At 41.9% G+C, this 12,988-nt stretch overlaps 1 protein-coding gene across 1 annotated transcript in view; it reads left to right on the forward strand.

Moving 5' to 3' along the window:
• FKBP15 (FKBP prolyl isomerase 15) overlaps positions 1–12,988 on the forward strand; it is a 60,724-nt gene that overhangs the window by 2,366 nt on the left and 45,370 nt on the right. Inside the window, exon 2 of the mRNA XM_035016022.1 lies at positions 8,747–8,862. Within this exon, the coding sequence (XP_034871913.1) occupies positions 8,747–8,862 (116 nt within the window). The remainder of the gene's footprint in view (positions 1–8,746; positions 8,863–12,988) is intronic.

The following is a 12,988-nucleotide window of genomic DNA, read 5'->3' on the forward strand; positions in this document are numbered from 1 at the left end:
TCTCCCACTGCCCCTGCTTGTGTTCCTGCCCTCACTCTCTCTCTCTCTGTGTTAAATAAATAAAATCTTAAAAAAAAAAAAGCAAGCAAGCTTAATAATTAATGGGAAAGATTACAGTTGTTTCATGGTCTTTAAAAATTTTGGTTGAAACAAGCTGTACCTTGAGAATTAGTATTTTATTTTATTTTATTATTATTATTTTTTTAAGATTTTTTTTATTTATGGGGTGCCTGGGTGGCTCAGTCGTTAAGCGTCTGCCTTCGGCTCAGGTCGTGATCCCAGGGTCCTGGGGTCGAGTTCCACATCGGGCTCCCTGCTCAGCGGGAAGCCTCCTTCTCCCTCTCTTCACTCCCCCCTGCTTGTGTTCCCTCTCTCGGTGTGTCTCTCTCTATCAGATGAATAAATAAAATCTTTTTTTTAAAAAAAGATTTTTTTTTTTAATTTATCTGTCAGAGACAGAGAGATCACAAACAGGGGGAGCTGCAGGCAGAGGGAGAAGCAGGCTCCCCGCTGAGCAAGGAAGGAGCCCGATATGGGACTCGATCCCAGGATCCTGGGATCATGACCAGAGCCGAAGGCAGATGCTTAACCGACTAAACCACTCAGGTGTCCCTTATTTCTGTTTTTAAAAACTTGTCAAGAGGGGTGCTTGGGTGGCTCAGTCATCTAAGCACCTGCCTTCAGCTCCGGTCAAAGGATTGACCCCTTTGTTAGGCTTCCTGCTCAGCGGGGAGTCTGCTTCTCCCTCTCCCTCTGCCCCTTCCCCTGGCTCATGTGGCTTGTGCGCACGAGGTCTCTTTCTAATTATAAAAATAAGATCTTAAAAAAAAAAAAACTTATCAAAAAAAAAGTCAAGAGTGCTTGCCTTCCCTTTGTACATCTTATATGGAGGGAACATTTCTTCTATACCTTGGCAAATTGTCATATTTCTAAGTCTGGATCAGCTTCTGACATTTTATCATTTGAGTTTTCAATCTTGTAAAGTACTTCCAAGAGTTCCTTTAATGTGAAGTTTTTTTGCTATGTCATTTCTTCTGGGACATTCGTCATAACCACTTACTTATATTGATGTTTTCCCTCTTTAAGTTCTTCTGACTGCATATCTAGAGTCAAACAGCAGTGACGTTAACAATTCACAGTTTACCGTTTCTTCTATAACTTCATTTATACTGTGACCCAAATTTCACTTCCAGCATTATCACATTAGTTTCTGTGCTGCACTTTTATCTTTGTTGGCCAATTCTGTCTTCTGAATATCTGGTTTTCTAAAATGTCACATGGGTTTATCATAGGTAGACAAGACAGCACAAGCACACGCTTTGCTCTCTGTCTCTGAACTGAAAAACAGTGTGCAATGTCCAATCACCAACACACTGAAAGAAGTGACAGTCGCTCACTGATCATGATCTGTGTCTGTTATGTACTGATTTGTGGACTGAAGAGCCAGCTGCAAAGTTTGCACTTTATGCATTTACTCACAGTTAATAAACCATTATAATTGAAATTTGAACTGTGCTGTTGAGGGACTAGTGTTTAATTAAAACGTTACCTGAAGATGTTGTGTATAGGAACCGTGCAAGCTGAGGGCTTCTTGTAGTAGGGCGGCAACTTTCATAAAACTAAACTACAGGATATGAAAGGGCAAATAAACATATTCATAAGAAGACTTTAACAAACATCTCCCAAACCTAGAATAAAGTGGATAAAAAATTAGTAAGGATATGTTTTTTAAAAGGGGAAAAAGCTTTTTTTTTTTTTTTTTTTGGAAAAAGCTTTTTGAATTAATATTTTTTCATATCAATCTGTTTTGTGTATGGCTGTGACTTTTGGAACTTTATAAGAGATACTTTAACAAATTTTTTTTTTTTAAGATTTTATTTATTTGACAGAGAGAGACACAGCGAGAGAGGGAACACAAGCAGGGGGAGTGGGAGAGGGAGAAGCAGGCTTCCTGCTGAGCAGGGAGCCCGATGCGGGGCTTGATCCCAGGACCCTGGGATCATGACCTGAGCTGAATGCGGACGCCCAACTGAGCCACCCAGGTGCCCCAACAATTTTTTTTTAAGATTTTATTTGAGAGAGGGAGATAGAGCATGAGTGGGGAGAGGGGTAGAGGGAGATAGACAAGCAGACTCCCCACTGAGCAGGGAGCCCACGGGGTTAAGGTTAAGGACTCGATCCCAGGACTCTGAGATCATGACCAGAGCTGAAGTCAGACGCTTAACCAACTGAGCCACCCAGGTGCCCCTATAAGAGATACTTTATTTTTTAAGATTTTATTTATTTGACAGGGAGAGAGAGAACACAAGCAGGGGGAGCAGCAGGCAGAGGGAGAGGGAGAAGCAGGCCCCCCGCTGAGCAGAGAGCCCAATGCGGGACTCGATCCCAGGACCCTGAGATCATGACCTGAGCCGAAGGCAGACACTTAACCAAATGAGCTACCCAAGTGCCCCTATAAGAGATATTTTAAATTCACATTCTTCCCTAGGTGAAAATATTTGGGAGAAGTTGGTAAATGAATGTTAAAGCTCCCAAATTTTATGCAACAAGCAGTCTGCTACTGACTAAAAATGACAGGGTAGATAACGCCAGTCATGTGTTCTTTTCCAGATTCCTGGCCTGAGATAGTTCTTGGTGGCTCATCTGTGCTGCTTTTCTGAGCAGGCCCATCAAGGACATGAAACATTTTAGTTCTAGATGTTTAACTGTGCTCCTCGGGTGCCTGGGTGGCTCAGTTGGTTAAACGTCTGCCTTCGGCTCAGGTCATGATCCCAGGGTCCTGGGATCGAGTTCCATATCGGGCTCCCTGCTCTGCAGGGAGTCTGCTTCTCCCTCTGTCCCTCTCCCCAATCATTCTCTCTCTCTCTCTCAAATAAATAAAATCTTTTTTTTTAAACTGTGCTCCTAAACATAGACAGTAGCTAATTGAGTGATAAAAGGTTTAGTAAACAAAGTTGTACAGATCACTTATTTTTGTTCCCAGTAATAACCAGAGAAACCAAATCAAATTTAAGATTGAGGATATTGAAGGTTTTACCAAGGGTCTCTGATTTCAGCTATTCCTTCTTTGTTTTTTCCTGAGGAAGTAGAACATATGACAGTAAGTATTGCAGCTGCTTTCCACTTCCTCTTATAACTGTAATTTGCTGTAAATATACTTGCTTATTAATTTTCAAGTATTTTGACTTGATTTCATTTAGGATATTCAAGCCTGGTAGAAGTGGGAGTATTAGTACCTGGGATGGCTGTTGAGATGATTGATAATCTGTGTTCCAAGTTTCCAGGTCTTTTCAAATCCATGTTTAACCTAGAAGTAGTAATCAGAAGGCTTGCTTCTTTTTTTTCTTTTTCTTTGTTTTTTTTATGCCTTACCTCTTTTCCTCTTAGCTCTTTTCCTGCCATCATGACTTTGAAGTGAAGAAATATTTGAATGTCTGCTAAGTGTATGGTACTTCATTTCAGCTGATAGCATTTTATAGTTGCAAGTCAGTTTGTGCATTGATTGATCATGCTTTCTCCCTTATAGGGGTATCTGAGTTCAAGTGACATTTCAAGGTAATAGGATATGTGCACATGTATATAAAACATATATTGTGTACTTACTCTGTGCCAGGTACCATACTAAGTAATAAATATACATTATCACATTTACTTTTCCCCACTAGTTTATTAGGTAATTTTTACTATTATACCCATTTTGCACATAGGAAATTAAGAGTCAGAGAGTTGAGTTGCTCAGGGTCACACAGCTAAAAAGTGGAAGAGCCTGGATTTGAAATCAGGCAAGCGGATTTCCAGTAGGTTGCCATGTGCCCATTATTATTATTGTAGAAGTAGATGTTTGATGCCATAGTTTATAAAAGAAATACTTTAACAGCAAAAAGAATCCCTGTTTTTTAAAATATATTAATACAGTATAACTGCTATGTGTTACCTTTTTTTTTTTTTTAAGATTTTATTTCTTTATTTGATAGAGCACACAAGCAGTGAGAGCAGCAGGCTGAAGGAGAAGCAGACTCTCCACCGAGCAGGGAACCTGATGCGGGGCTCGATCCCAGGACCCTGGGATCATGACCTAAGGCGAAGGCAGATGCTTAACGACCGAGCCACCCAAGTGCCCCTGTTTTTTGTTTTAAGATTGTTTATTTATTTATTTGACAGAGAGAGCATAAGCAAGGGGAGCGGCAGGCAGAGGGAGAGGGAGAAGCAGGCCTCCCACCGAATGGGGAGCCCGACGCAGGGCTTGATCCCAGGACCCTGGGATCATGACCTGAGCTGAAGGCAGATGCCTAACTAACTGAGCCACCCAGGTGCCCCTGTGTTACCGTTTTTGATGAGAAGAGAAAAGGCGTATAAAGCTAAGGTTAGGTAAAGACTTTGGCAACTAAATGCATTGGCTAACATTTATTTTTAAAATGAATTAATGCCGGGGCGCCTGGGTGGCTCAGTCATTAAGCATCTGCCTTCAGCTCAGGTCATGATCTTCCTGTCTTCCTGCACAGATAATTGATAAGAATGTCCCTGTTAGCTGAGCAGGGAGCCTGATGCGGGGCTCAGTCCCAGGACCCTGGGATCATGCCCCAAGCCGAAGGCAGACCCTTAACCTACTGAGCCACCTAGGCGCCCCTAAACTATTATATCTTAACTAGGTTCTAAGTTTTGTAAATTTTTCACTGTGTTAAAGGCATTGCCCAACTCTCCCAGAATCTTATTCTTTTTTCTTTTTCTAATATTTTATTTATTTATCTGAGAGAAAGAGAGAGATCATGAGCAGGGGGGAAGGGTAGAGGGAGAAGCAGACTCCCCGCCAACCAGGGAACCCAATGCAGACCTTGATCCCAGCACCCTGGGATCGTGACCTGAGCCGAAGGCAGACGCTTAACCGACTGAGCCACCCAGGCGCCCCCAGAATCTTATTCTTTTAGGGAATCTTCCCAGATTGCCTCGGTTAAAGGAGAAATCTTGGTTTCCTCTTAATAGTATTATCATTTGTTTATGTCTTATTTAGGCCAGCACAGATCTCTACACTTGCAATCTCACTTAACCTCTTAGTCCTTTAGAGGAGGCATTGTTGACCCCATATACAGGAAACTTAAAGGAAACTTACAGTCCACTACCTTGAGAAAACAGGGTAATAGTTTCAAATCATGTTAAATTTATTTTGCAAAATGTTAGTATGTATTATACATTAAAATTGTTGGGGGAAAAGGCCCCCAAAAGTTGTGAAGTTTTTATTTTTTAAGGTGTTTTTTTGTTCTGTTTTGTTTTGTTTTAAGTAATCTCTATGCCCAGTGTGGGGCTTGAAATCACAACCCTGAGATCAAGAGTTGCAGTGCTTTACTGACTGAACCGTACAGGCACCCCTCAATATTTGGAGAAGAGGAGCTCAGAGCTAGACTAGACTTTGAGTTCATTTATTTTTTATTTATTTATTTATTTATTAAAAAGATTTTATTTATTTATTTGACAGAGAGAGAGACAGCAAGAGAGGGAACACAAGCAGGCGGAGTGGGAGAGGGAGAAGCAGGCTTCCCGCCGAGCAGGAGCCTGATGCGGGGCTCGATCCCAGGACCCTGAGATCATGACCTGAGCCAAAGGCAGATGCTTAACAACCGAGCCTCCCAGGCGCCCCACTTTGAGTTCATTTATTGAGCCTATTATATATCAGACCCTAGGCAAAATATAGTCAAGTGGTAATTATAATAGTCAATTATCATGTTACATAATAACTGATTGAATAACTTTTATTAATCTGTATGGGGTATAATTCCATACAACAGCTACTTGTTATATATCTTATATTACAGTTTGCAATTATTTATTACATAATGCTTAATATCCTTTTTAGAGGATGTAAGCTCCTTGAAAATAGAACTCAGCTTTGCTCATCAATATATACTCAGCATTTAGCACAGCATTGGATACATATTTCTTGAATGAACGAAGTAGACTCCAGTGGGAGCCCCTAAGAAGATTATCTAATCTAGACTTTGAGATTAGGGGCAACTTCCAGGGGAGAGAAAGAACAAGAAGAATGTTTCAGGCAGAGGGAACAGGATATGCAAAGGTTGGAGATTAGAAAGATCTTGCCTTATTTGAGAAACTAGAAGTTCTGTGTAGCACACAGTTGGAGTTGAGAAATGGCCAGTTAGGAAGCTGGGGAAGTATGGAGAGGTGAAGTCTTGAAGGACTCTGTAAAGCTGTCTTGTGGAGTTTGGATTTTTATCTTGGTAATACTGAGGTATTATTGAGGGTTTTAAGGAGGAAAGAGACTTGATCAAGTTTGGTTTTTGTTTTTAATATTTTATTTACTTATTTATTTGACAGAGAGAGAGAGAGCACAAGCAGGGGCGGGGTGGAGAGGGAGAAGCAGGCTCCCTGCTGAGCAGGGAGCCCAATGTGGGACTCGATCCCAGGACCCTGGGATCATGACCTGAGCTGAAGGCAGGTGCTTAACCATCTGAGGCACCCAGGTGCCCGATCAAGTTTGGTTTTTAGAAAGATCACTGTGGATGCCGTGTGGAGAATGGATAAGCAGGCAAGACCAGGACAGGGAGATAAGTCAGGAGGTTGTTGGAATAATTCTAGTTAGATAGATATGATGGTGACCTGAACTAGGGCAGTGGCAGTGAGGATGGGGAGAAATGGATGGGTTCAAGAAGTATTGAGCAAGTAAAATCAGGTGGACTCAGGGATTGGTCATGAGCACCAGAGGAAAAAAAGACAAAGGATGTTGCCCAGATTTCAGTTTGGTTGTGTATGTTTGCAGAAAAGAGTTAACACAGGAGACATGACAACATCATCTTTAGAAAGTCCTGTTTATAAGGTTGGCACTTCACTAGCATATGGGAACTTGATTGGTAAACAGTTCCCCACACTGATACAAAGCTTTCCATAAATGATACGTGGCTCAGTGTGCCTAAACTGTACAAACAGTAGGTTTCTATTGAACCTTACCTTTCTGGGAGTGTAGAGTTTTGGTTTATGCTAGAGGGTTTCTATGTGACCAACCCCCAATAAAAAACCTGGGGCACTGAGTCTCTAATGAACTTCCTTGGGAGACTGTATTTCATATATGCTCTTCCAACTCTTTGCTGGAGGAATTAAATGTGTCCAGTGTCACTCCACTGGAAAAAGGACTCTTGGAAGCTTGCTTTTCATTTCCTCTGGACTTTGCCCCCATGTGCCTTTTCCTTTGGCTGATTTTGCTGTGTTATCTTTTTGTTGTATTACATCTTAGCCATGAGTACAACTATATGCTGAGTCCAGTGAGTCTTGGCAAATCACTGAACCTGGTGGTGGTCTTGGGGACCCTGATAAAAAAGTATTTTCACCAGGAGAAGAGAATACAAGAGTGAGAGCAGGTTTTACTGGGGCAGTGGGGATTGAAAGATACAGGTTCTAGTTTGTTATATTGCATTTGTGTGGCTGGTGGGATATCTGTGTTTTCTGACACTCAGGAGCAAATTCTGGGTTGGGGATACAGATTTGAGCATTATCAGCATTTGGATAGCACTTGATACCAACATAAATGAATTAGATTGCCAAGGGAGGGAGAGTGTGAAATCTGGGAGCATGGGCATTTAAAAGGTTGGGCAAGGGGCGTCTGGGTGGCTCAGTTGGTTGAGTGTCTGACTTTTGGTTTCGGCTCACGTCCTCAGCTCGTGATCTCAAGTGTCGTGAGAGCAAGCTCCATGCTCAGCAGGGAGTCTGCTTAAAGATTCTCACCCCCTCCTTCCCTCCATCCCTCTCTTTCTCTCTCTCTAATAAATAAATAAAAAAAATAAAAGGTTGGGCAAAGGAAGAAGAGGCCCAGGAGTTAAACAAGGAGCCAGAGACATGGGAAGACAACAAGAGAGGGATCCCATTAGCATTTATTGATGTCTTGCTTGGGTCAATCCCTTCTCCCACCCCTGCAAATATCCCCACAAAAGTCAAGGGAAGAGTTTGTTTGAAGAAGAACAAATTAGTTGACAGTGTAAAAAGGGCGGCATGAAGGCCAAATAAGATAAGGACTGATAAACTGTGTTTAGTAACAAGGAGGTTGCTGGTGAGCTTAACAAGAGCAGTTTCATTGGAATGGTTGGGGCATAAGATTCATTGCAAGGGATGGGAAGGAATCATTCTGCCTGTTAGATGATAGGACCATGTTTGATGGAGTAAGTTTGAAGTACAGTTCTATTTCAGTGTAATAAATGAGTAAAAGGTAGGAAATTATGACTTGCAAGGCAAGAATTTACAGTTTGAAGAGACCAGAGAGCATCTGCTCAATTTACCAATCACCTCAATTTATATACGCAGAAACTGAGGTCCCAAATAAATGCCTTGACCAAAGTCCTGTGGACAGGCAAGGTCAGCTGATGCTGTTTAGATCAGAAATACAATCTTTTTTTTTTTTTTTAAGATTTTATATATTTATTTGACAGAGAGAGCACAAGCGGGGGCGGGGGGGGCGGCAGGCAGAGGGAGAAGCAGGCTCTCTGCTGAGCAAGGAGCCCCATGCGGCACTTGATCCCAGGACCCTGGGACCATGACCTTAGTCGAAGGCAGACGCTTAACCAACTGAGCCACCCAGGCATCCCCAGAAATACAATCTTGATTTCAAAGACACTTACTTGTCATTTCCGGTATGGTGGGATATGCAGTCAAGGAGGTATTTGTTCAAGGTTGGAGATGAACAGCTTTTATAATGATTCCAGGTTTGAGATATGTCAAATGAAATGTCATTTTCACTTTCTACTACCAGTGCCAGACTGGCCTCTCTTTTTGGACTGGATCAGACATCTGCTGGCCATGGAAATGAATTCTTCCAGTACACAGCCCCAAAGCAGCCTAAGAAAGGCCCAGGAGCAGCTGCAACAGGTAAGTGAAGAGGTTAGGATTGGTCCCTAACAGGTTAGTTGGAAGGATAAACAGCCTTCCAAAAGTGACATGCCAGGTTGTCCATCCTCAGTCAGTCTGGCCAAGTTCACTACCAGTGGTACATTCCTCTCTAAGCTCTGATATCCTGAATTCCAGCACCTAGATAGTATGCCCTTTGTTGGAAGCTGGGGGAGGAAGGTCTCAGGCAAACTCTTTTGCCCCACGTGAACCGCATTCTCTAAAACTGCCTGAGGCACTGTCCAATGTTTTGGCAAGAAGGAAGAGCTGCTTTTCAGTTCTTTTACCTGGATAGGTTAGATGTATGCTGACAGTGACTTTTTCCCAACTGGACAGTGGTGCTCAGTGCTCTCTCCCCTGTACCTTTCATCATGATGGAGACACACTGAATGAACATTTGTTGAATGAAAGGAGAGAAAGGGGCAACTAATATTTCTAAAATGCCTGCTTTCAGTCTGGTCTCAGGTACTTACATAAATTGCCTTATTTAGTTGTCTCAACAGTGCTGTGAAATAGGGAAGACTACCACCAGTTCAGAGGCTCAGAGAGGTTTAGGGACTTGATCAAGGTCATACAGCAGTAAGTGACATAGTTGAAATTTGAACCCTGACTTGACTCACTCCAAAGCTCTTTCCTCTACACTTTGCTGTCTTTCTGTAAGAACCTGAAGAGGAGTGGGGGACTGATAGAAATAGTCCTGAGCAGAACAGGTGGTAAGGGGCATTAAATTGTTTGTTGAATGAAGATGAAAGTATCGAGTGCCTTTTACATGTTGGGCACAATCCTGGCACTGAGGGTTTGTTAGATTATTGAGAGTTGAAGAGTTGCAACAGATATCATATGGCCCATAAAACTAAAATATTTACTGCTTGGCCCTGTACAGAAAATGTTTGTTGTCCCCTGCTCTAAATCTTACCTGTCACTTTGGGCAGCTTTGCTATAGATTGCTGGTCCTGTTCTCCAAGCCATGACCAGGCCAGATTTCTAGTAGGCTCTGCCTTTACATTTCCTCTGGCACAGCTCTTCATCAGCAGTGTGTTTCTGACTCAGTTTAAAGCGGTTGAGTTAATGGATGTGGATAAAAATAAACAGCCTCAGTCCCCAGCCAATGAGGTAACTTGATTTTGTTTTAATTAGAAAACAACAACTATGAGTTAATTATACTTTTAAAGGGGAGTTATAGAGGCGTTTCAACTTAAAAATTACCTATACAGTCTTATGTAGGCATTTACAAAGAAAAAATAAAGTCGCAAGATAGGAGATCCTCTCTGTTCAAGGGATATTTGTGTAAGAAGTCTTTGCGGGGAAAGTGACTGCAGCATAGTTCTTGAATCTCTTCAGATTTCAATATAAAAATAGAGCAGATAGAAAAGACAAACCTATGGGTAATATTTACAACAAATCCAGTTGAAAAGGTATCTTCATGAATATCTCAAAATACAGGCAGGTCTGGACAAACCACTAACAGCTCCAAGGCTTATGTGGTATCAGCATTTGCATGGGAGAAAACAGGGTAGCAATGGGTTATCTAAATCTGAGCATGGAAGAACCCCAAAACAGCCACCAGATGTTCATGGAAAATATGGCAGGTGAAGCCGAAACTGGAAAGTGTTTTGCCCACTCTGGTTGTGGGTAGGTACAAGCGGTTGATAATGGGGACTGAAAGAACTGGAGCAGTCTTGCTCCTATGAACTTTTTTTTTTTTAAGTAGGCTCTATGCCAACGTGGGGCTTGAACTCATGACCCTGAAATCAGGAGTCACATGCTCTACCAATTGAGCCAGCCAAGCATTCCACTCCTATGAACTTTTGAAACTCATCCCCTAGGGTGATCTTGTAGGACAGGTCCCCACACTCAGAAGAACCAGCTGGGAATGGAATTAAAACTGAGGAGGATGGGGATATAATAGAAGTGAAGGAGAAAAGATATAGATAAAAGTAGGGCTAGAAATAGAATCAGGAAGTCTCAGGAGGAAACCACCATATTTTTGAGCTCTATTCGAAAGCAACAGAAGAGGGAGCTCTATGAAGTTAAGAAAGCCACCTTGAACCCTACCGCTTTCTAGAAGTTCGGAAAAGCAAATTTCGCATTAAAAAGAGCAGTAGGAATTTACCAGAATCCAACTCCATGTCAAGTAATGAGAATACTATCCTTACAGACAGTGAGAGCTCTATTCTGTGAGAATGTTTCTTACTGAATAGATCAAAAACTACAACCACCTGTTAACATTAGGAAAATAATATAAGACATGAAATGAGAACCTAAATGAGATTAGAAAATCTCAGAAGTAAGTGACAAGACTCAGGAAAGAATTAGAGACATAAGAAAAATTTCAGAAATGAGGGCTAGGGACACCCAGGTGGCTCAGTCGTTAAGCGTCTGCCTTCGGCTCAGGTCATGATCCCAGAGTCCTGGGATTGAGCCCTGCATCAGGCTCCCTGCTCCGCGGGAAGCCTGCTTCTCCCTCTCCCACTCCCCCTGCTTATGTTCCTTCTCTCGCTTTGTCTGTCTCTGTCAAATAAATAAATAAAATCTTTAAAAAGAAAAGAAATGAGGGCTAAATGAGAAGGAACACAAGAATGAATAAAAACAGCAGATTATACCGGGCGCCTGGGTGGCTTAGTTGGTTAAGTGACTGCCTTCGGCTCAGGTCATGATCCTGGAGTCCCGGGATCGAGTCCCGCATCGGGCTCCCTGCTCGGCAGGAGTCTGCTTCTCCCTCTGACCCTCCTCCCTCTCATGCTCTCTGTCTCAAATAAATAAATAAAATCTTAAAAAAAAAAACAACAACAAAACAACAACAACAACAACAACAAAAACAGCAGATTATACCTGAAGAGAAATAGAAGGTTAACAAGAGGAAATTGTTAAAAAATAAAAAATTTAAGAGATAAAAATGTTCCAAAAGAAAGTGTGACAAATATTAAGGATGGCAAAGAAGATTCAACACATGGAGAGAGAGTGTGTGTGTGTGCGCACGTGCACGCGTGTGTGCACAGAAGAAAAAAAAGGAAGGGGAAAAGAACAGACACTAACAACTGTAATTCAAGAAAACTTTACTCAGGGGCACCTAGGTGGCTCAGTCATTGTCTGCCTTCAGCTTAGGTCATGATCCCAGGGTCCTGGGATCGAGCCCCGCATCGGGCTCCCTGCTCGGCGGGAAGCCTGCTTCTCCCTCTCCCACTCCCCCTGTCTAGTCTGGTCTTCGTGTTTTCCTTATTATTTTATAAAAACCTCTCTCTCCCTCTGTCAAATAAATAAATAAAATCTTAAAAAAAAAACTTTACTAAAAAAAAAAGATTTGTAAGTACATATTAAAAGAAGTCCTTGTCGGTGGGGCATTCAGAATCTGCAATACTGATTTCGGAGAAGAAGGGCTGCTGAGCCAATGAGAAGATCCCATCTGACTTACCCTTCTAGCAAATCCATGAGCAACCTTCCATTTCTAGGGTATTAGATAGCGAGATGAGAGCGTACTGGGAGAAGCAGAACTAACCTGAAGGAGGATGCTAGGCTGACCTTGGGGAGACAGTGTTTTTTCTCAGTGTTTCACACCTGTCCTGATAACCTGCCTCTGGCCTTAGTTACTTTTTTTTCTTAACAGCTGGCTTATCAGGAGAAAAATTTTATTGTCGTATGACGTTCAACTGGACAGTACTGGTTGAATTGACAACTATGTTGTAGGTTTTTATAAAATAATAAGGAAAACATGAAGACCAGACTAGGACAGCAAGCAAACAGCGTAGGTGGGTATTCATCAAAACAAAACAAAACAAAAGGACCAGTACAAATCTATAGAAAATGTTAAATCTCTGCTTCACTGTAATCAATAAATGCAAATGAAAACAACAGTAACATGGCATTTCCCTTTTCCCTACTGTCCCTCTTTGGCTGGTAAAGATTTTTTTAAAAGATCGGCTCCTGTTGTAGGCAAGAATGCAAAGCGGGCATATTCACACTGCTAGTGGGGCTGTAAACTGGTGCGACATTTCTCAAGGGCATTTGGGCAGGACATAACAAAACCTTAAAATGTTTTACACTCCTTCACCCCATAATTCCAGTTTTAAGAATTTATTTTAAGAAAGTAATTAGAGATACATACTAAGAT

Source organism: Mirounga leonina, unplaced genomic scaffold (assembly GCF_011800145.1).
Source record: "Mirounga leonina isolate KUSES-001 unplaced genomic scaffold, KU_Mleo_1.0 Mir_170, whole genome shotgun sequence".
Taxonomy (NCBI): Eukaryota; Metazoa; Chordata; class Mammalia; order Carnivora; family Phocidae; genus Mirounga; species Mirounga leonina.